The 21,496-nt window shown below is 39.6% G+C and overlaps 1 protein-coding gene across 9 annotated transcripts in view; it reads left to right on the top strand.

Moving 5' to 3' along the window:
• The window catches only part of FHOD3 (formin homology 2 domain containing 3), a 399,651-nt gene extending 378,437 nt beyond the window's left edge, over window positions 1-21,214 (top strand). For 5 of the 9 annotated variants that reach the window (XM_065630338.1, XM_065630339.1, XM_065630340.1 and 2 more), the window contains one exon: window positions 15,219-21,214. In XM_065630338.1, the coding sequence (XP_065486410.1) occupies window positions 15,219-15,301 (83 nt within the window). In that variant the 3' untranslated portion in view covers window positions 15,302-21,214. The other 4 variants (XR_010605872.1, XR_010605873.1, XR_010605874.1 and 1 more) reach the window with 4 other exon arrangements.
• Window positions 21,215-21,496: the final 282 nt, after the last annotated feature.

Below are 21,496 nucleotides of genomic sequence, written 5' to 3' on the forward strand. Positions count from 1 at the left end.
GCCTGGAGAAGAGGAGGCTCTGGGGAGACCTTATTGCAGCCTTTCCATACTTAAAAGGGGCCTATAAGATGGGGAGGGATTTTTAGCAGAGCCTGTTGTGATAGGACAAGGGGTAATGGTTTTAAATTAAAGGAGGGGAGCTTCAGGCCAGACATAAGGAAGAAATTTTTTACAGTGAGGGTAATGAAACACTGGCACAGGTTGCCCAGAGAGGTGGCAAATGCCCCACCCCTGGGGACATTCAAGGCCAGGCGGGACAGGGCTCTGAGCAACCTGATCTCATTGAAGATGTCCCTGCTCATTGCAGGGGGTTGAACTAGATGAGCTTTGAAGGTCCCTTCCAACCCAAACTATTCTATGACTCTACGATTGATTCACAGTAGCTTGAGTGTATACTTATGATGGGTGTATATTCCTTACTATTGTTTACACAATGTGTATACAGTGGATGGACTCTATCTTCTACAGAAGTTGAAATGTACTTAGCAGTAAGAAGGATGTTTTATGGTGCTTTACAGCTTCTCTTATGACAGTACTTATTCATAACTAGAGAAGTCAGATCAAGACCTCAAATGGAGACTGTGAAGGTACTGTGAACTGGTGTGAAGATTAATAGTTGTATCAGTAGCTGGATTTCTTCATAAAGCAAAAAGTAGTTTGAAAGATTTTGCCTCTTAAAATTTTTCTCTCTTGTGCTGTGTACACTCCTTCCACAGCCCTGAAAACAAAATCTCTACTGCTGCTTGGATGCAAAGTGGTGATAGAGGAGCTTAACTTCCACTGGGAAGAAAAGGTAGCAGATTTATAAGGTGATCTTTCAATGGTGTAGTGTGGCTGCAGGGCTGAGCTGCAGCACCCAAGTTTGAGCAATTTGATTTTCTGCTTTAGTAAATATAATGTTTAAGAGGTGATGACCTTTCTAGTTCTTTTTTTCCTTATGTGCAGAGACTACTGCGATTACCATGAGAAAGATAAGTACCCAAAGAACATAAGATTTTAGTGTTTAATGTGATTCACCATATGTGGCTTTTTGACTACCTTTCCATCCATCTTTTTAGCATTTCTGGGAAGTTAGGACAAAGAGGAGACAACAACAGTGAGTGAAAAATCACACTGATTTTTGTTTTTTGTGGAATTATTCTAACATAGTGGGTGATCAAAAACATTTGGTATAAGCAGTGATTGCTGTAAACTAGCATGTGCTGAGAGCATATCCACTTTTCCCAACATGCTGAGAAAGGAACTTCTGCATGTGGCAAGAGCAAAAGCAAAATGGACACTCTGGTTCAATGAGCCAGACTCTAAGCAAAGAAAATGGGCTGACACTGGATTGTCTGTCTTACTTTCCGTCATACACTGTGCCGTACCTCTGTGTGGCATCACCTTCTGCTGCTGCTCACTTCCCCACACGGTTCTGGTGTTCTGCACGTGCTGACTGCCCTTGTTGGCTTGTGCATATGAAATAAACCTCCTGTATGTTTGCCTATTTCCATGGTTTATCCCGTGCTAAAATATTTCCTCTGTTAGCAATACTGAAAGTCTGATTTCTGCTTTTTACCGGGTACCTTTTTCTCAAGAAAGCACTTGCTGCAGTAAAACAAACAAACCAACCAACCAACCAACCAAACACCACAGGACACAGGATAATGAAAACAAAAATACTATATATTTTCCATTGTCCATGTAATTGATTTTTATATCCAGTAAAAAGGTTAACAGGGATTAAGCATTCAGTAAACACTGAGGCTGGGACTGTTTTACATTGTAATTAATCATGATAGAGTCCAGCTTTTTTGCTTGTTTGTTCTTCAAGATCTGGATGAGACTCTTAAGTGGGTTAAAAGGCAGTTTCAAAACAAACAGAAAGTTCAGTAGTTTAGCGTCCCTTTCAGCTGATGTGCTGAAAGAAAGTATGAAAGGAGAACATCTCAACTGAACTGTTTTACTCTGATAGCCAATATACCTGGATGATGAATAGATGGAAGTAGTTCAGCTCTAAAATACACTCAGCTGGAGTGATAATATGGCACCTCCAGGAAATGGGCAGAGACCAGCCCTTATCAATCAGTGCATGATGTGAGTTAAAGGAGCAGAAGATCTTCCAGGTAGAAATATAACACAGGTCCTTCATGAACATATTAGAAAGTAGATCTTAGGCATACTTCAATGATTTACATTAGCAGATGCTATGATATCTGTTACCTGCAGAGCAAAGACACCTTATTATCTGATGAGTTCGATTCACCACTTTCAATCTTAAGGCTCCCATATACATCCTTCGGCTTTTGCTGTGAGCTTGGTATTCAATCTATTCAGGGGCATCAGAGTGAAACTCAGTTAAAAGAAATTATTTTCCCTGTGCATCATGTTGCATGTGTCTCATTGCTTTCAGTGCAGAACTGGAAATCTTGTCAGCCTTACTTAGCATTCAGCAGAGTTTTTAGTGAGCCTGTGCTGAGATCCATGTTTTTAGCAAAATCAGGAACTCAAAAACTTTATATGCAATTGCACTGTAAACATTTCCTGTGGTTCAGGTAGAAGGTTGTCACAGGCAAGGGATTTTCTTGCCAGAAAAAAAAAAAAAAAAGAAGTAAAAAGCAAGTGGTACTCAGGTCATTTATAACTAAGCGAAATCAGAAACAGGAATATGGAAAAGGTTACGTTAAATTCAAGAAATTGTTGTAATGGGAAAATGAGACATTTTGTCATGTTCATTTGAACCATTTTACAATTGTTGAGCAGCAGGACTGTATCTGGTATGTGGAGAGCTTAGTTAGATCTTTATAACGTGGAAGAGTTTGAACTCTCAGAGCAATCAGCAGAACCATAAATTGGGAGGAGGAATGAAGCAGTGAGTCACCCAACAAAAGACAGATGGAAGTGTCTGTATCTGTTGACTGAAGATACAAAGGGTCACTGATAAACCCAGATTTGACTGAAGCCAACTGAAGGAAGGAATTTGTTCAGTGGGAGCTGAAATGGACTACAGAAAACTAAGGTACATGGAAAGTGCATAAAACTGAGTTTCTGTGATGATCTACAAAGAGGGAACTTAATTCTGTGTTAGACCTCTGTACAGTAGAGGTTTTTAAAGATAAAATTTGACATTTAGAACTACAGTAACCAACTGGAAGTCATTGCCTCATAATGAGTGTTCAGTGACCTGCCTACCAGAGACACTGGAGTCTCGTTTTATATGAGAAAACAACATTACAGTTGTATTTGTTCATTAGAAGACTCAATCGGAAAGTCACAGGGTTGAATGAGCCACAGAAACTGAAATGCTCTGTCACTCCTCGAGGTGGTCGTTCAAAGGCAGCTTCAAGGCAAGTTGCCATAGGAAGCTTCTGCTATATTTTTTCTTTCTGATGTCTTTATTCCGTGTGTAAACAGCAGATTCCAGCCTCTAGAGATGTCAGTTCAGCATATTTTAAAAGCATAAAAACCAAATTATGTTGAAAATATACTGTCTCATTCTTGAAGACTGAGGGCAGCTTTCTGTGAGAAAGGTTTTTATAACATTATGGGGAGCTGTTCAGCTTAGCAAAGAAACAAAAAAATAATATAATTAGGATTGTCTGGTTCTCCCATAAGGTTAGGATGACCTTCACAAATGATGCCATAACAAACAATGAGTGGAAGGAAAATTGGGGTAATGAAGTTTTAAGATTCAGTCTATCTGATAGTCCAAATTCCAATGAATACAATTGCTAAAGTTAATTTTAGCAGTTTACAGGACAGTATTACAGGCATTGCAACAGTGGATTTGGGGGAATAAAAAAGAAAATCTGTGTGGGATGCCACTGAGATTTTGGAAAACAAGAAAGGAGGTTATTTAATACAAAGAGAGATAGGCAGAGTTTGCTGTGAAGATTATAAGAAGTGAGGTAAGAGAAGAAATTATATCAAGAAGAACAGGACCACTTAGAAAATCCCATTACTGAATGAGACTTTCACACCGTGGTGAACTAGCCTGTGTCAATTGCTTCCACTTGGGGGAGAAACAAAACAGGTCTTATAGCCATGGCAGCTTGGAGGCAACAGAAGACACTTAAAGACCAGTCGTATCAGCCATAAGAGAAAAACTTTACTTAAATACATTTAATTAAAAGAATCCCCTAAAACTCCATGACAGACAAATAGGAAGTTAGTGCTGTTTTCGTTCTTGTCCTGGCTGTTTATATAGAATATGCATCTCCCAACACAAAATCATTCTCTCTGGATTAGACTCCTCTGGAGTTGCCATCTCGATGTTGGTCTCATTGAACCGAACTGATCTGTCTCAGGAGCATGATATAATTCATATGAGTCAGTGTCACGAAAATCACACTCCAGTCTAATAATCATGAATCAGCATATGGAAGGTATTTGCACGGAAGGTATTCGCACTAAATCTGGCACATGCAGGGCAATGCTTGGAAATGCTGAGCCAAGGAGGGCTGATCTCTGACCTCAGTGAATGACCGTGGCAGGGATCTGAAAAAGGACCCAAGTTTATCTAGTCCTAAAGATTCATTACCTTGTTCAAATGCTAATTAAGCTGTATCTTCCTCCTTCTTTATGAATCATTAGTATTAACAATCTTCATGCTTGAAAAATGTATCTCCTGGTTCTCTAAAGTCAAGACAGTGGTCTGAGAGTGGGGATCCCAACGTGGTCTTGCCAACAAATAATTTCAGGTAACTGTGCCGAGGAAATAGATCTTTAAAGGTCTTTAAAGATGGCTTGGCTTTACACCACTGTTTGCATATGAATAGTAAACCAATAGCAAACCATAATGTAGGGCCCAGATGTGACTGATATTTGACGGTGAGCAGCACAGTGGTGGCTGTATTGGATTCATCTGATAGATGTAGTGCAGTGAGAAGCTTGTTTTCCCCAACATCGTTTTATCTCGGAGCGTCTCTGTGTGTCTGCACTTTTATTTCTCTTAGCTTTTCTTAAAATTAAAAATCTGCTTTATATTTGAGGTGGAGAAATGTATTTGGAGCAGATCATAATTGAATCAGAATGTAATCCCATATTCTAATGAGATGACTTGATCAGAAGAATTTGTGATGTTTAAAAAAGAGAGAGACATGATAATGCCTTGTTCTTTTATTAGGGTTCGGAATCACGTGTTAGGCTAATAATATACCCTGTGACTGACCCCTGAGATATGGAAACGTCTCATAAGGGTTTATTGATTTATTTGCATAATGACTTGCATGGAGTAAAACATTCTTATAGTCACCGTACAGCAATGGGTCTGAGGCACCACTCAACTAATCTGTCAGACTCATACGAGTGGACTCTGAAGAAGATAGGAATTAAATCAAGATTATCTGAATCCTAGACAAATAAGATCAGGGCCAGTGGATTAAGCTTAACTACATAACATCCCAGGTCAGGTATTTCGTACTAAATTCCACCTTCAGTAAAAGCGAAATGGGAGTTAGCACACTAACATCAGGTGCCAAAATGTGGGAAAGAGCTATGCCAAAGCCCCAGGCTTGGAGACAGGCTTTAGACGAGTTTTAGTAACACGTGCAGTGCTGCTTTGGAATAAACATGTTTGTAAGCAAAAAAAAAGCTAGATGGGAGACTACTTGAATCCAAAGGTGTGTAATTTTTGTTTGGCATTCATAGGGTGCCTCAGTTAAATTTTTCTTCTTTTCTTTGTTTTTTTTTTTCATTATTTTTCATTTTCATGTCTCTCCACTTTTTCTGGCTATGAAAAGATACAGAAGTGCCAAAATACCAGGAGGAAGACTGTTCTTCTGGTATTTATAGCCTGACTAAAAGTAGGAGTTAATGGAAATTATGCTTTTAAAAAAGTGAAAACCTTACAAGAAGAAAGCCTGTATAAAAGCAAGCAACTTCACTTAGAATTTGCAATTAATTATTTAGGATTTGAGTCACTGGATCCTATCAGGAGTTGAGAGAAGGGGGCAGAGTAATCTGGTTAGTGATGCACATTTAGCAAAAATTCTTTGCTTTTAGAAGAAGTAAACATATCACCAATGGTATTCAGTATCAAAGTCTGTTTGTCCTCACACAAAGGACTGAGCCTTCAGAAGGTCAATACCTAGTTAATAAAAATCTAATTATTGAGTGAAAACAGAACGTGAGATAAACCACTTAAAACTCTGGCAGCTGGAAGGTTATCTCTATTAGATGCCAAGATAGCTAGTGTCTTTTGGATGCCTTTTAAGTAATACATTCTTTCATCCTTAGGGTGGTAAGATCTCTGCAAAAATGACAGAACTCCATGATCTACAATAAATAGAAATGCAAACAGTAAATAATGATTATTAATGGTAGTTAATGAATGAATAATAAATACAGTTGACCACAGTAAGCCATAGAAATTGACGGACCTGACCAGAGTGAGGCCTGTGTGGGCCCGTATCTCAACTCTGCCAGAGGCCAGGGGAGGTGGGATTACTTGAGTAAGCTATGGGTCTCATCATGGGTTTTAATAGTTGTAAATCAGTGTATTTATTTGAAGCATGAGGCTGAATACCTGGTTCCATATTTTCAGTTTTGTCAATTGTAATTGATTACGTAAATGTTATTGTTTATATTAATACAGTTTCTAAGTAGGTACATATTTATTTATGAGTGTTCAGTTTCTGCTTTATAATGTGTATTGCATTCATTTTTATGGCTTTCTTTTAAAATAACTGATCTTGACAGACAGGAGTAGACATTCTGCTTTTAACTGTTCAAATGTATAGTACCTACGTGTTTTGTCAGCAGTCTCCATGAGTTGCAAACTGTATCTTTCATGTCTCAAGTTTTGTTCAGGAGTGTTTACCTGGTCTTAACATTGTGAAAGTGAAATTGTCATCACTCTGTACAGTTTTACATCATGTAGCCTTCAAAACAAACGGGTTTTTGAAAGCCTGGTTTTAAAATCTAGTAAAAAAAATTGCTTGTAAAAGAGTCTTAAATTCGTTTTCCAGTCACCGTTTTAGAGGAATCTATGAGGCCTTTCTACAATTAATTTTATTCCAATATTCATTATTTGGTTTGGGTCTCCCATCTTCAAACTTCCTGCTTGAAACAGCTTTGTCTTTTTTGTATAAGGAAAGTCAGATATAAAATTAACACAGCCTGCACCATTAAGTATATTCCTTAGCTTTGCATTGGATTCCACTACCAGTATTTAGAGCTTGTGTGGAATCTAGTAGTTGCTCAAAATAGAGCAGCATTGTTTTAATGCAGCAACTCAAAAAAAAAGTGAAAAGCCATTGCATTGATCTGGGAAGTCAAAATTGAATATGGGATGTTTACAAAAATGTGTATCGTATATCCCTGTTTATTTCAGTACACAGGGAGAAGACAAAGATGTTGAACAATACACATTCACGTGCACACCTATGTTATATTACCCAAGCACAGAGGACACGATGTAGGTACAAGGAGAAAACTGCTGCTATGATGGGCTGTCCTTAGTGATTTTAGAGTGGTTATCACCTCATGGGATTAAATGCCCGCCCAGACGTGCTGCTCTGTGGAGGAAGAGGTAGCCACAGCTCAGATTTTGCTGGTAGCAAAGAGTGAATCCTGCTCACAGGTGAAGCCTGTGTCCCAGCAGGATCCTGCAGCGCAGGCAGAACCGTCGGCACAGCATCCCGCTCTGTCCCCAGCACTGGGAGAGCCGAACAGAGGGACTGCTCTGCAGCTTCCCATGGGCTGCTGGACAAGGTTTTACAAGTGCTGGACTTTCTCCATCCATCTCTTCTTGGCCATATGGCACTTCCTTTATTGCGGGAAAGAACTAGCTGGATGTAAAATCCAGGAGAAACTTGCAGGACGTGAGCAGCTGAAAAAAAGCATGAGATGTCAGTATATGCAGGAAATAAAGCCGTTAAAATTCCCAGGTCACAGAATATTGATATCAACATTTTCTATATAACTACTTCTGTTATGGGATACACTTTTGGTACTTTTTCGATTGTAGTTCTGTAGAAAAAACTGATTTTATTTCATTTGTGCACGTATTACAGGAGACATAAATAGTTATTTTCACTTTTACCAGTTTGCCACTCACTGCATCAGTGAATTCATCTGCGTTACCCTCTGTTTTCATTTTAGCTGGCATATTTTGAAGGTATTATTATATTATTTCCATATTAAAGTGGCTTTCAAATTTATCTCCGGTCAGTAATATACTCCTTATTTAAATCATCCTTCCTTCCTGAAAGATGATGATTATTTTCAGCATCTGAGTGAGAAAGTAGCACCAGTGAGTCGCTGGCTGACAAGATTATGGACTTGTTGTGGAAGGCGCTTCAGGTGACAACAAGAAAAGACAGGGACGCACAGGGTTGCTTTTCAAGTCGCCTTGGAACAGGCATGCAGTAACAACAGCGATCTCATGTGTGGCTTTCCAGAAGAGCATTGTGATAACCACAGCTGCCAAAGAGAGCCCTCTGCTGCCACCAAGTTGTTTTAACATAAGGATCTGCTAAGGCAGAGATTTGACTATGCTTGAATGCGAGTGTCAAGTGCATTTGGAGGGAAGTCTCACTTAGACAATGAACAAAAGTCTTTCACACAAAGCTACTTTGAATTTATCTTGTCCCAGCACTGTGTAAAAAAAAATATGTATGTGCGTATGTATGGCTTTCTCTAGACAGAATAACACCACCTGATTAGCGTAATTACAAGATTGTTTTGATCATAGTTATTTTTAGTCTGATGGGCTTGTAGAGATCATGCCTTCTACTGTTTTATTTCCCAGCACAGATTCCTAATGGGGGTAATTAATTTGCATTCCACAGAACCCAGGTGGTCAAACATGGTCACACTCCTTGCCGAATCGCTCTCCAGCAGGCAGCTCTGCGGTCATAAGCCTGAGCTACCCCTTCAGCGAAAGTCTATTATCTATTAATAGATCACTTTAAAATAGACTTAAAGTCATTTTAAAATTTCGAAAGGAATGGAAAGGCTGCATGCCTGAAACACTTGTGTTAGGTGGTTTACTTTCTATATCCCATTTCCTGCCTTTTTTTTTTTTCTGTCCTGTGCATTGTTAATGTATGGTCTGCTCTTGAAAGCAGTATACAGTGCATACATGCAGACTCAGGTGTTGGCGAGCTGTATGGTCATGATGCTTTACCTGTTAATAGTGGAAACACTTCTGACTGGTGAGGTTAAGTGAGAGAAGCGGTAAAAGGGATGGCAGCAGGCTTGCTTTTAGTAGTAACTTTTTATGGTGGCATTCACAGAAGTCCTAAAAATTAGGGGGGTTTTGTCATGAAACGTTTTCAGGGAAGGAGTTATGTCTTTCTTTTCCATTTTACTGTTGGGACTATATAAGTCAGGGGTGTCGAACTCATTTTCCCCAGGGGCCACATCAGTCTCGCGGTTGCCTTCAAAGGGCCAAGTAATTTTAGGACTGTATACATGTAGGAGCAGTTACATTTCTACAGTCCTAAAATTACATTCGGCCCTTTAAAGGCAACCGCGAGGCTGATGTGGCCCCCGGGGAAAATGAGTTCGACACCCCTAATGTAAAAGATGATCTGCGAAATACATAAAGTCAGAAACCTACTTAATTCAACTTTAACAGTTTAAACTACATGTTAAATATTACTTTAAAAACAATGTGTTCTTCATGAAGCCCAGATTCTCTAAAGCCATGTTACTTTTTGTTCTCTATAACATAAGCCACCTGGAGATGAAACACAAGTTAAGCTTTCCTTACAAAATGCCGCTTTGTCCTTTTCTACTGCTAGGCTGCTCTGTATGTCACAGCCACCATAAGTTACACCAGGAGACAGTTGTGAACTACAGAATTTCTTGTTAGGAGAGACTTTTGCTATCTATGAAGTGCTGACAGGACTCAAAGCAAAGCTGCAGGACAATAATAATACATAATATTATGTTGTTTCCTGGAGCTTTCCTTGTGGCTGATGCAGGCAAAGACTGCATTTAAGTTGGCTGTACTTCTTCAGGGAAGTGCGTGATAAAATCCAAAAATGTACCTACAAATCCCTGTAAGAAAATCTCTACACATCATGTTTTTGTCTCTTTATTAAGCATTTAGGTAGGCCTACTTATACTAAGCAATGATACATGCATAATTAAACATAAGTATAACATTTATAGATAGTGAAAAAAAGATACACAAATGCAGAAAAGGATTAACATAACAGAATATGACCATGACCATCTGGATTGAACTTTTGAGTTGAAAATTGCAATTGCTGGACTCATTGGTCCAAGAGAATTTATTAAATGTAAACATATGAGAAAATAGACTGAGTATGCAAGCTAGGTGTGGATAAGTAACAGAAGATAAAATGAAGATACATGAAATGAGGTGATGGAGCTGGCCTGTATTGCCTCTTGTAATCTGCCCTTCCTAATGTCCTCACTGTGTAATTTGCAGCCACCTGCAATTTCTTTGTTCCAAGTCGGCAACTAGAAGCTGCGTTACTTTTGCAGCTGGGACCAAAAGAAAGTTTTGTGGCTCACACATCTTTTTGTAATAGGAATGACACTGGTTCTGTGACTTCTTGAATGCTCATATCTGTTCTGCAGTTCAAGTTATTCATCCATACACTTATAGACACACATGCCAAAAGCCATTGCAAATGCAAGAATAAATGGCTCCAGCCAGACTGATCCTTACTGTTCGTTGCATCTTAAAAAAAATATATATGGCGGATGGCAAATTAGGAATGCTCTTTGCTCTTCAAAAAACAGCTAACCCCCAGTTAATTATATTATCTGTCAAAGCTACACTTAAGGAATTACTCTTTTTTAAAACATTCCCAGTGTATTGTGAGGGCTGTGTATCGGTATAGATTTTGACCCAACAGGTCAAGTCAAATTCATCGAGTTCGTCATAGGCACAATGCATTCTGCCAGGATATCAAATAAAATTCTAGATTTCCTGATTAACAAATAATATCTTGCACTCTGACCCCAGAAAAAACAACACTTAGTTTCTTGGTTATGGGATCTCAGCAGGCTTTGCTTATGACAAGAGTAAAAGTTATTTTCTCTCTATGTTATGTTTCTTTAGCAAATGTTTTAAAAATTGCTTAAAGAACCTAAAGGTCATTTGAAAGTCTCACTTTTATTGTCACTGCCTCCAAAATACATTCCATAGCTCAGTTTAATGTAATCTGCAGCAGGCCAAAAGCTTTACAAGCCAAGATATTATGTCTAGTCCAGTTAGAGACACGACAGAGTTCAGTGAAGAGGGGAGAGTGAAGATCTAGTTTGAGAAATGTAATTTTGCAATGCCTATAATATATGGAAGGAAAATATCTCTCTGCATTCAATTTTGATGACTGAATATGTTCATGACCCTTTCCTAAGGTAGAAGAACCCTACCATGCGCTTTATGAGGAAATATTAGAGACAATATCTGAGGACAGCTGTTTAACAGCATGTCCAGACAAGGTTTACCCACCTCCCAGAGTAGTCCCTGCTCCTGTAGATAACTCCACTTTCTCTTGGCTTCACTACCTACAAGTCTCCATAGTCCTCAAGCAAGTGCAGGTTTAGCGGGACAGGAACTTGTTTTACTACTGATACCGCATCTATCCGCTGTTTCTTTAGATGGGGATATGTACTGTGAGTAATTTGCACGTTAGTTATGTTCTTCCTGTAAAGAGACCCTTTACCAGGCCACTTTCATCTCCATAAATACAAAATACTTCAAACTACAAGTGGACTCATCTGTATCAGACTGGCCTATGTCATTGTAGGTGCAAGAATTAATCTACTTGAGTCTGGACCATGATTCTGTCAGCCGATACCCTCCTGTTGCCTGTTGCCAGTAGTCACAGTAGTTTGCAGTATTCATTCCCCCCACACTTAGTTTATACAAGTCAGCAGCCGTCACAGTTTATGACAACCATTCTGTCACTGAAAAGATTCTTCACATCTTTGCTTTTTATTAACTATTTTCATGACAATCTGATTATGACCGCCGAAGTCCTACATTGGTTGGAGCACTTTTCTCCTGACTGCTGGCCTTAAAAGCTTAGGTCACTGGAATGTCTTAAATCCAGGTTATCTTCCCCCTGTATTATAAGAGAGTTAAGTTAGAACAATCAACTGAGGGATGGAAAGAGATCGTTTCATTTAATTACAGCCGCGTATGTCCCAGCAATTAGTAGAATATTGTCATTCCTCCTTGATCTGCATGACACAAAAAATACAAACCCATGGTTGGCCTCCATTGTGTGAATCATACAGCAAACCCAGAACAGGGCACTTGCCCTTGTCACATGCTGCATAAAGTATTTCTTTTTTTAAGTCATCTGAGGGTTATACACGAGGTCCTCAGTATGCTTGACCGGTAGGTATCTGGAGATTCAGAGAGAAATCTTGCTTATATAAACAAGACTCCTTGGGTTTTGTCATTGTTTTTCTATGAAGATGGTTTCTACCATGGTATTTTAACTCCCAATTAAGACCTCTGAATATAAAATCCTGTAATTTTCTTCAAAGAGACCTATATGTTATTGTAAAACCATTTGGTTTTTCTTAGTAAACGAATAATCCTGTAACTCAGGCTGATGAAGGATTTTAAGCAACTGTATTCTGCCTGGTGGAAGTTACAGGCACATGTTTCCCTTTCACTTGTTAGACAGAGTCTCAGCCCCAGTTTTTTGTGCAGTAGTAATTGAACTGACCAAAAGAATGTTACTCTAGATTTACATTGTCATAAATAAGGCCAGAATTTTGCTTATTCCAGTACATGACCAGCGTTACCAGAGCACCTCAGCCTATTAAATGTTTACAAACAGGAATAACAATTGCTTGTTCCCTCAGCCTTCCTGTTTTACCATCTGATAAGAAAAATTGCTTTGTTATACTGTGGTTATTGTGCTCAGTTTGCAAATAGGAGTGATCATGGTCTGAGGGAGTTGGGGATATGTTTGAGAGCAGTCATAAATACATTTGGTTTGACATTTCTGCAAAAGTGTCTAAAATGTGGAAATTTGTTCTGCATTCAGTTTCCCAGTTCACTTTTGCCTTCAGTGGGAAGGTGTAATGTTGTCTAGACAGCCATCCTGTGAAAGTTTGGTCTCCTGTATGCATGTTTTTTCTCTAATGATCGACAATTTCCTTGGTTCAACAGTATAACTACTGTGGGTAATTCGTGTTCACAGAGGAGGAATACTCTCTTAGGGAGCAATGTCCAATCCGACTTTGAGTCTAGTGACAGAGACTTTTGGCTGGTCTTCGATAAGCTCTTCTGAAAATCATTTGTGTTCGTCTATGTTAACATGACGCTATTGTTTGGTGGCCAAGCTAGCTATGGTCTGCATTTGGCCGCATGTTGTAGAGGGTACAGAAAAAAAACATGTTCAGGGGAGAGGTGGCGCAGGCGGGAAGTAGGTGAACTGCACAGAGAAGTCTTTGCTTTTAATGAGACAGAAATGTTCTGCAGCTTTCTTGTATTCGTTGTTTCGTTCCTGACATATATTTCATTTTTATATAGAAATAAACACTGAGTGATTCACTGAGACCTTAAGAACCTAAGGTGTTTGTTAGCTTATGTCTAGAAATTAACATTTGTCACCGTGGACATTTGGATATCAAATCTGAAAAGTATAAAAGGGTGCTAGTGATGAAGACTTACTCAAAAGTCCATGTTGGGTATTCTGCACCATCGAGACCAGAGCATTTTTTGAAGTGGCTTGCTCTTTGGTAGTACCTTTTAGTCTTTCTTAATCCTAGCTTTTTCAGTTGCATTTAACCTTGTACTGCTTTAGGCTAAGCATTGTTAGACTTGGAAGATGTTGCTGATAGGTGTTGTAGGAAAAAGTGGATATCATAAGAGGCTGCGATGCAGACTCCTAGTGGTGTTTAATAAGTATGCAAAAACTGTAGGAGAAAGGACAAAGCCTTGAAGAAAAGCTTTCAAGTAAGGATTTGATAATGGAGGAACAATTACACCTGTGGCACTCCCAGCTCATTTGATTAACCTCAGTAACTGATGAAAGCGGTTTGACGATCAAACAGAAATCACATTTGTCCTACCTGCATGGTATCAAATGTTCAACTACACCATATTTCCCCTTTCTTTTATCCTCTTGTTTTCTATATCGATCCATTCTTTCCTCTCACTCTCGCTAGACCCTTGGATGTGACCAAGCAGTTTCAGTTACATGGACTGGATATCTTAACAAGTTAGAGGTCTTAATTGTGCTAGATGATAAGAATGCAAGAAGTCCTTAACCTCTGTCTCCAATTGTTTCCTCTACACATCAAAGAATTTCCTCTAGATTTCATTATTTTGGGGCTCTGAATATATTTTGTTCAACATAAAGTCATTGTTTATGCTTTGCATGCAGCTTAAACTTCTGAATGTGCATTTTGTACTTGAGGAACATCAAAGCGTGGAGTGAACACCCCATTTGTGTCTTGAACTAAAGCCCATTCTCCTGAAAATGATGGCACCAGAAAAAACAGGAGGACACTAATGCTCAATGTGTGCAGTCACATAGTCACTTGTTCCTGAATGAAAAAGGCAATCACAAATTTTAAAAGTTTTATGTTGGGGCTACTGTTCAGAACACTTCATAGAAAATTCAGAAACAAGATTTGGGCCTAGATTTATTATTTCAGTTCAGCTAAAATGCCACAGACTACTAGTGGCAAAGATTACACAAATGGGGCTAGGATGGGAGAACACTACAGAAGAAAAGGGACTATATATGAAAACAATAGTTTTAATGATTTGAATCGACTATGAAATAGTCACATTTTAAATCTTCTAACTTTTGGGTTGGTTTTTTTTACACCTTTAAAGGGTCACATAGGATTTAATACTTATAAATTAAATTGAGCCCTATAAAGATCCAAAAGCCACTTTAAAAAATCTTTATAAAATTATAAAATAATAGGGCAGATGATACTTTCTGTGTACGGAAAATCAACTGATACAATTTCAGAGAAAAAAAAAATCTTTAAATGCTGTGGTATTTTTCCTTAAAGGCTAAATGTCAATGACAAATGTCTTTTTGCCAGACTCGTTGGAGTTGCTGGCTACTTGATTCTCCCGTGGATTTGGCATAGGACAATACTCAGTATTTCTGAACTCAAGGCCCTGAGTACATAGTAACTTTTGATTTGACTCAGCTTGCATGGTAACAAGGGGTTTTTTTTCAGCTGAAAGTCTTGTGTAATTACCGCTTCTGATTGTTTGCATTTTCTTTGTTTTGTTTTTCCTGCTTTTGGAATTTATGACCATCCAGTGAGAAGGACACTAAAGAGCGGACTGACACCAGAAGAAGCCAAAGCACTGGGCCTCATCAGCACCTCCGAGATGCAGGTTTGACATCCCAGAGGTGGCGACAAGAAGAGCCGTTCACCTGAAGCACACAGGCTGACAACCCTTCAGTGTGGCATTGACCTGCCAGCCTCCTCTGCTGCTCCCAACATCCCGTCCTCTGATAGTTCGATTTTTAATAAGCAACAAAAAGCGAAACCCCGCAGCCAGGGCAGAAGAAGGGTGGGCTGCAGCTCAGCACGACATTGGGACAGTGACTGAGGAAGCGTTTGAGTGCTTGTAGGTGAAAGCATACGGCTGCTTCTCTCATGGTGTGTTGATGTGGGTAGGAGGGGGCTCTCTCCGAGTTATCTGTCACGTGAACTGTGTTTACGTTGGCTTTCCTTTTGCCCTGTTTTAGTCATTGTAAATGTATGGCATTTTGTCAATGCAAGGAACAGTCCTTAAAGAGGCAAAGTAACTCCTGTTACAGTGACCCAAATTTTCCTGAAGCAGATTCATTAAGCAAAGATGCACAGTCTGTGGTTTGGGGTTTTTTAATTATTATTTTACCACCAAAGAATGTAAAAATGTATGTGTACCTTTGTATATGTACAGAATGAATGTGTGGACATGTGTGTGTATCTATACACATGCAATCATGGTGTGAAATCATGCTTCTGCTGAAGTTGGCCAGACCATGATTTTCACTCTGGGGGCTTTCCATTCCACCTGGACAGGAGGAAAAGAATGTATTTTTGTAGGGACTCAATGTTATTCAATGGGATTCACCCTATGGGGCAGGAGATGGCCTGCAGTACAAATGGAAAGTTTAGGATCCTGAACTCATGTGTATTAATACACACTCATACTGTACATAGCAGCATGCGCATAGAGGAGAGGACACAGAATACCTCCCTCTCGTTGAGCTATGGCCGTACTGTGCATTCGTATGGTTTCAAAGAGATCTATGCCAACAATTTTACATACTCAATAAGTGCATTCAGATGCTAAGATCAAGAAGTTTTGTTCACTTGCCTGCGCCCTTCATGCTGCTTTTCTCTGCTGCAAGATAATGTGGTGGTGATTTTATTTAAAATTATTGGATCTGAATATGAAATGGCCCTGCTAAAAGCCTGCTGTGGTTTTGCTGTTCTTTACTCTTTTTTTGTGATTATCCTGGTGCAAGTAGAGAGAGTACACAATGAACACTCCAATATGTTTGCCCTTATCTCGCTGTTTTATAACTGACTTTTATAACTGCCCTCAGCATGTGTGTTTGAAGAACCTTTAGTCAACTCATCTGCCTTTAAGTGCAGGACATGCACAGCGGTGAAGATTAACTGAACACAGTCACCCTAGCCAGTGCTGAAGCATTTTGATGAGAACTTCAAATAACAATAACATAAAAGGGAACTATTTAAGCCAAAGTCTGTATATGACCAGTTGATCCTCAAGGATGCACAAGATTATCTCTCTCCATTGCCTTGGCCTCTAAGATTAAGGGTGTGTCTGCACAGCAGTAACAGCTGGGGCTTCCTTCAAGCTAGTTATCTGGGGAACTAGTTAAGTAGGGTAGCTAGTTATCTGGGTTCAGTTTTGGCTGCAAAACACACTTGAAAAGTAGGATTAATGAATAGTCTCTGCTGGGCTCCTAATGCCATAGCTATGTTGCTTCTGGCACCCAAGCTAGGTCAGGTGTGTCAACAAGTTATTCTACTCGGCTCTTATTAAGGACAGTATAATTGCTGAATATTGTTCAGGGTAGTTGAACCAAACACAATAAACCTTTGAAACCTTGGTCATCCATGACATCGCATTAAGCAGAGCATCCAAGTGCTGAGAGAACCAGGTAGCTGACAACACTGCAGTGAGATCTGTGGTGGAATATCCTGTCTGTGCTGTCCTTCTCTTAATTGTAGCATTTCATTCTTTATTTACCATTGCCTTGGATCTTCACGTGTCAAAGTCCATGGATAAAAAGTCACTAGTGAGCGAAGATTCTTAAGGATAGCATTGAGTTTGATCTGCTTTTCCCCTCAGCTTGTTAAAAAGTCAGTTGTACAAGTAGGCAGAAGGCAATAGTTGTGTAATTAATAAAATGTGTCGTGTATTTGAAGGCTACGAAAAGGAAGAAGCTGGTTAGGAAACAGAAAGAAGTGGCATATAATTAATCTCACTGTAAAATAAGCAAGACCTACAAGCATGTGGATTTTAAAGTGGATGTTTATGTGCTGCTTACCATTATGGACTTCAAAATCTCTCTTAAGGATGCTTAGAACAAAGAAGGTATTGGGGGTTCGTGCAGGTCTTGGAGGTCTGAAACAAGAGGAGGACACCTTGAATGTAACTATTATGTTGAACTGTTATACTGGTTAAGTGATAAAAGAAACCAAAATGTAACAAAATGCATTTACATTGACAGACGTCCTATATTTGATTGGAGAGAGAAAATCAAATAAGCTTTTAAAACTGAATATTTTAATTAAAATATGCTGAATGTGCAAAGTAGGTGGCTGTTGATGACCACTTGCTAACAGGAGACAAATTTGTGTTTCATCTAGACATAGTACAGCATCTTTGTCTGAAACATAACATAGCTGATGAATTACTAACAGTTGGGCATATGTGTTTTCCAGGAATTGTACAGAAATTGTGCAAAAACTTCATATACTCCTTACTGAGGAGAAAATTAAATAAGGGAAGTGGGGTTAGGAAAAGTTCAGCAAAAAAAGCTGGTTTCTTTCAGATTCTCTGGATGTAAGTGTCTTACATGTGAAGCATATTCTTCCTTGTCCATTTTTCCATTATGTTTGTTTTTCTGTATTTTTGCCTAAGTTCCTGCTCTCTATCTGTAAAACCGATATGAATTTTTCTGAAGGATAACTTGGTCTTGTTATGCAGTAGTATACAGTAAGATTAATTCTACTGTCCTCAGTGCGTATTGCAACAAGATCATCAAACACAGTAACAATGCAATAATTACAGAAAATATTTCCATTTTGGTTCATTATAAAAATGGCCAGCGGCCCAATGTGCTAATCTGTAAGGTGTTAGTGTTTCCTCCAGAGTCTGCTAGCATGTCCTGGTTGTGGGAGTAACATTTGTTCCCCTTCATCTAACTAGAGGATTCCAGATGCAATGGAGGAATTGGTTATATTTGCATGCCTTTGTCAATCTGTCTAATCGGGTTGTAACCTTCATGATTTGGGTTGCTGCCTACCCCTCCACCATCAAAAGGGCCCACCATAAGGATGTAACAGTTGTTTTAAAATGTGTGAGATATGGATTGTTTTTGTGACAAATATAAAGGTCTTGGAAACACGATGTAGTAACGCATGTTCCCATTTCTCACTTAAAGATCCATGAAGGCTGTTTTTTAAACACTTGAAGCCATAATAGCTACCTCCCTTCTTTCTCATAGTACCTGTCAGCTGCAAATGTAGCGCCCAGAGTTTTGTATCTCCACCGAGCTCTCAGAGTCGCTGCTGGTGTTCATTTGGGCGCCCATCTGCTGCCAATAATTTATCTGTCTGCCACCATAATGCCTTCCTGATTTGGATGTTGAGGTAGACTTTAGCATATGAAATGGCTGCCAAAGAGAAGCTATCCTATTTTCCTTTCATCTCCCTTGGTGTTTAAAAGCAGACTGCGTACAAATACTTGATATTCCCTCGCTCCCAGCTGAGGGATAATTTGCAGTAGCTGTTATGTAGCTGCGGTGAAGAAACAGCCCCAGGGACTGCTGTGTGCCACAGCTGAGAGTGAAAGATCCCTCACAAAAATCAAATTCATCACTCTTCACCTTTCAGTAAGGCCAGGCACCAGGCTCATGGATTCCAGATGTTTTATAGCCCCTTGGCTGCTACGTGTGACCCTTCTGTTTGATAGATCCCTGTCCATAATCCAAAATCAACAAAAAATGGTGATTTAGTGAGGGTCTTTCTTGCTCCGATAAATACTGGAAACAGCGTCAAAAGCAGTTTTCAAAATACATTTCTCTTTCTCTTCTGACCCCCTTTTATTGTAAATCTCTGTAGTGATTGATTCTGTCAGCAAAATAAGGCATCAGATTTGTAGGCAGTCAAGACTTTGACTTTAGCTTAATGGAAAGTCACATGTGAGTATCTAAATAAGAGTTCATGCTCCAATTTAACAGAAATTTGGAATCAGAGTCTTGATGTGACTGAACAGCAAGGGCCCCCTGCACAGTGCTCCATTCCCCCTCAAGGTGCTCAATAACATGGCAGGATAGCACCTTAAATCCCTGGTGTGCTGTGCTCTAAACGTACCCTGGCAAATACTAAAAGTCACAAGCGAGAAATGCAACACCTGCTGCAAACCTAAGGGGCATGATGCTGCCATAGGTGCAGTTAATGGTTCCTTTCCTCAGGGGTGCGCTCTACACCAGCGTCCCCAGTAGTGTAACAACAGCCAGCGTCTGTCCGAAATGCTTTAGAAACCCTTTGGCTGAAGGTAGTAGTCTGGATCCAGGTGCACGTGCGCTCCGTGGCGTTTATTTTTACAACAGTCTGATTTTACTGAGATGAAAGGGGGGCGAGGTGGCGGCCTGCCAGTTCCACATCCTTTATCCTCCCGCTACAACCCGCAGACCGACATGCACACTGCCCACCTTTATCTCAAGGACATAAGGGGACGTGGTGTCAGACAGAAGCACGAGCGTATTCCCTTCTCTCTCTGTCGCTCCTTTTCGCTCGGTACACACGTACCGCTCCTCTCATAACCTTCGGGCCCGCTTTTTATGCGTGCAGAGCGGAGGGCCTGACCCTGCGCCGTGTTCGGGCCGTGGCTCCGCGTCTCCAGCATCCAGACGCAAGAAACCCTTTCCTAAGCTGTAAGGCTACGACTGCCGATGTTCCTCCGCAGGGCGAACTGCCAGGTACTTACAGGCTCTGAAAGGAAATAAACTGGAGCATTTTTGAAACAGAAATTGTTTGGTTATGGGTAACTGTTGAAAACTATTTGCAAACACTTGAACAACGTGTGGGGTTTACCTTCCTTTTTGACTGGGGCAGCAACTGGCGCATTTGGCATTTCAGATGCGATCCCAAGAGGTTTTTGGCAAGCAGTTTAATAGTTACATAACGAGTAATGCAAGGAGCCTCAGAGATGTTGCATAGTTCTATGTTTATGCAAAAAAAAAAAAAAAAAAAGAAAAAAATTATCTCTAATTAGTCCATTTCACATTGAGTGGCAGATAGAGGTATATTTTGTTTAATCACTATCTAATACAGAGGCTTCTGTGAAAGAAAAGGTTTATTTGTAGCATTGAGTGCATTTCTCCTTTTTAAAGACTGTCTTTGTGCGTATAGTGTCCTTTTTCTGTGAGCTGGGAATTGTAAAAAAAATGTAAAGTAGAAAAGGGCGTGTTTCTTAGACAAAGGAGAAATACTGTAAAATTGTGTAAATGTCACTACTCATGTTTTTTCGTGTTCTGTGTAGCATAGTGTAAAATAGGCTTTCCAGCAGTGTTATTCTGTGAATTGTAATTTAAAAAACAAGCCATGCATGGTCAGAGATATTATCTACAGGTCTTTTGGGTTGAGGTTTTTTTTGTTGTTTTCTCATTTTAGGTGATTCTTTTTTAATGTTAAATTTAATTGCCCATGAAACCACGTTTTTGTTTCTCAGTCCTACTTCATAAAGAACTTGAATTACTCTTTAGGGTTTTATACCACACGAAGCTCACCTATGGTTTGTATTGATCCTTCAGAAGTTTTGTCACATATAGCGTTAAACCAGGGGGATTTTATTTTTAACACACCCCTTATCTGCCTCTTCTCCCCCCACTCTCCCCACTGTACTGTCTGGAAAGATGCAAACACACTTTTTTTTTTTTTTTTTTCTGTGCCATGCAGGGTCAATATGGCAAACTGACCGCAGACCTGTGTCCAAAATTTCTTGATATAAGTAGTTAAAAAGCTCACCTCTACAGCATTATGTAAACACATCTTGCAATAAAGCTTTATAAAGCACTGACTGAGCTGTTTCTGATTTTGTTGATGAAAAAGATCATGGAAGCTTTGGTGGGAAATGGGTGGGAAGACAGGTCATGGGTTGTTTTTTTCTCACTCTCTAAGTACCTGCAAAGCCACCATGGGGACAACAAAACAGTTGCCATTAAACCATATGGGTGGTCTGATCATAAAAAGCTGATCTTTTACCCTAGTTTCACAGTTTGAACCTAATTCCTAATCTTGAGTGAAGAAAATGAAAACATCTCTCTGGTTCTCAAGGATTTCA

Source organism: Caloenas nicobarica, chromosome 2 (genome assembly GCF_036013445.1).
Source record: "Caloenas nicobarica isolate bCalNic1 chromosome 2, bCalNic1.hap1, whole genome shotgun sequence".
Lineage (NCBI taxonomy): Eukaryota > Metazoa > Chordata > Aves > Columbiformes > Columbidae > Caloenas > Caloenas nicobarica.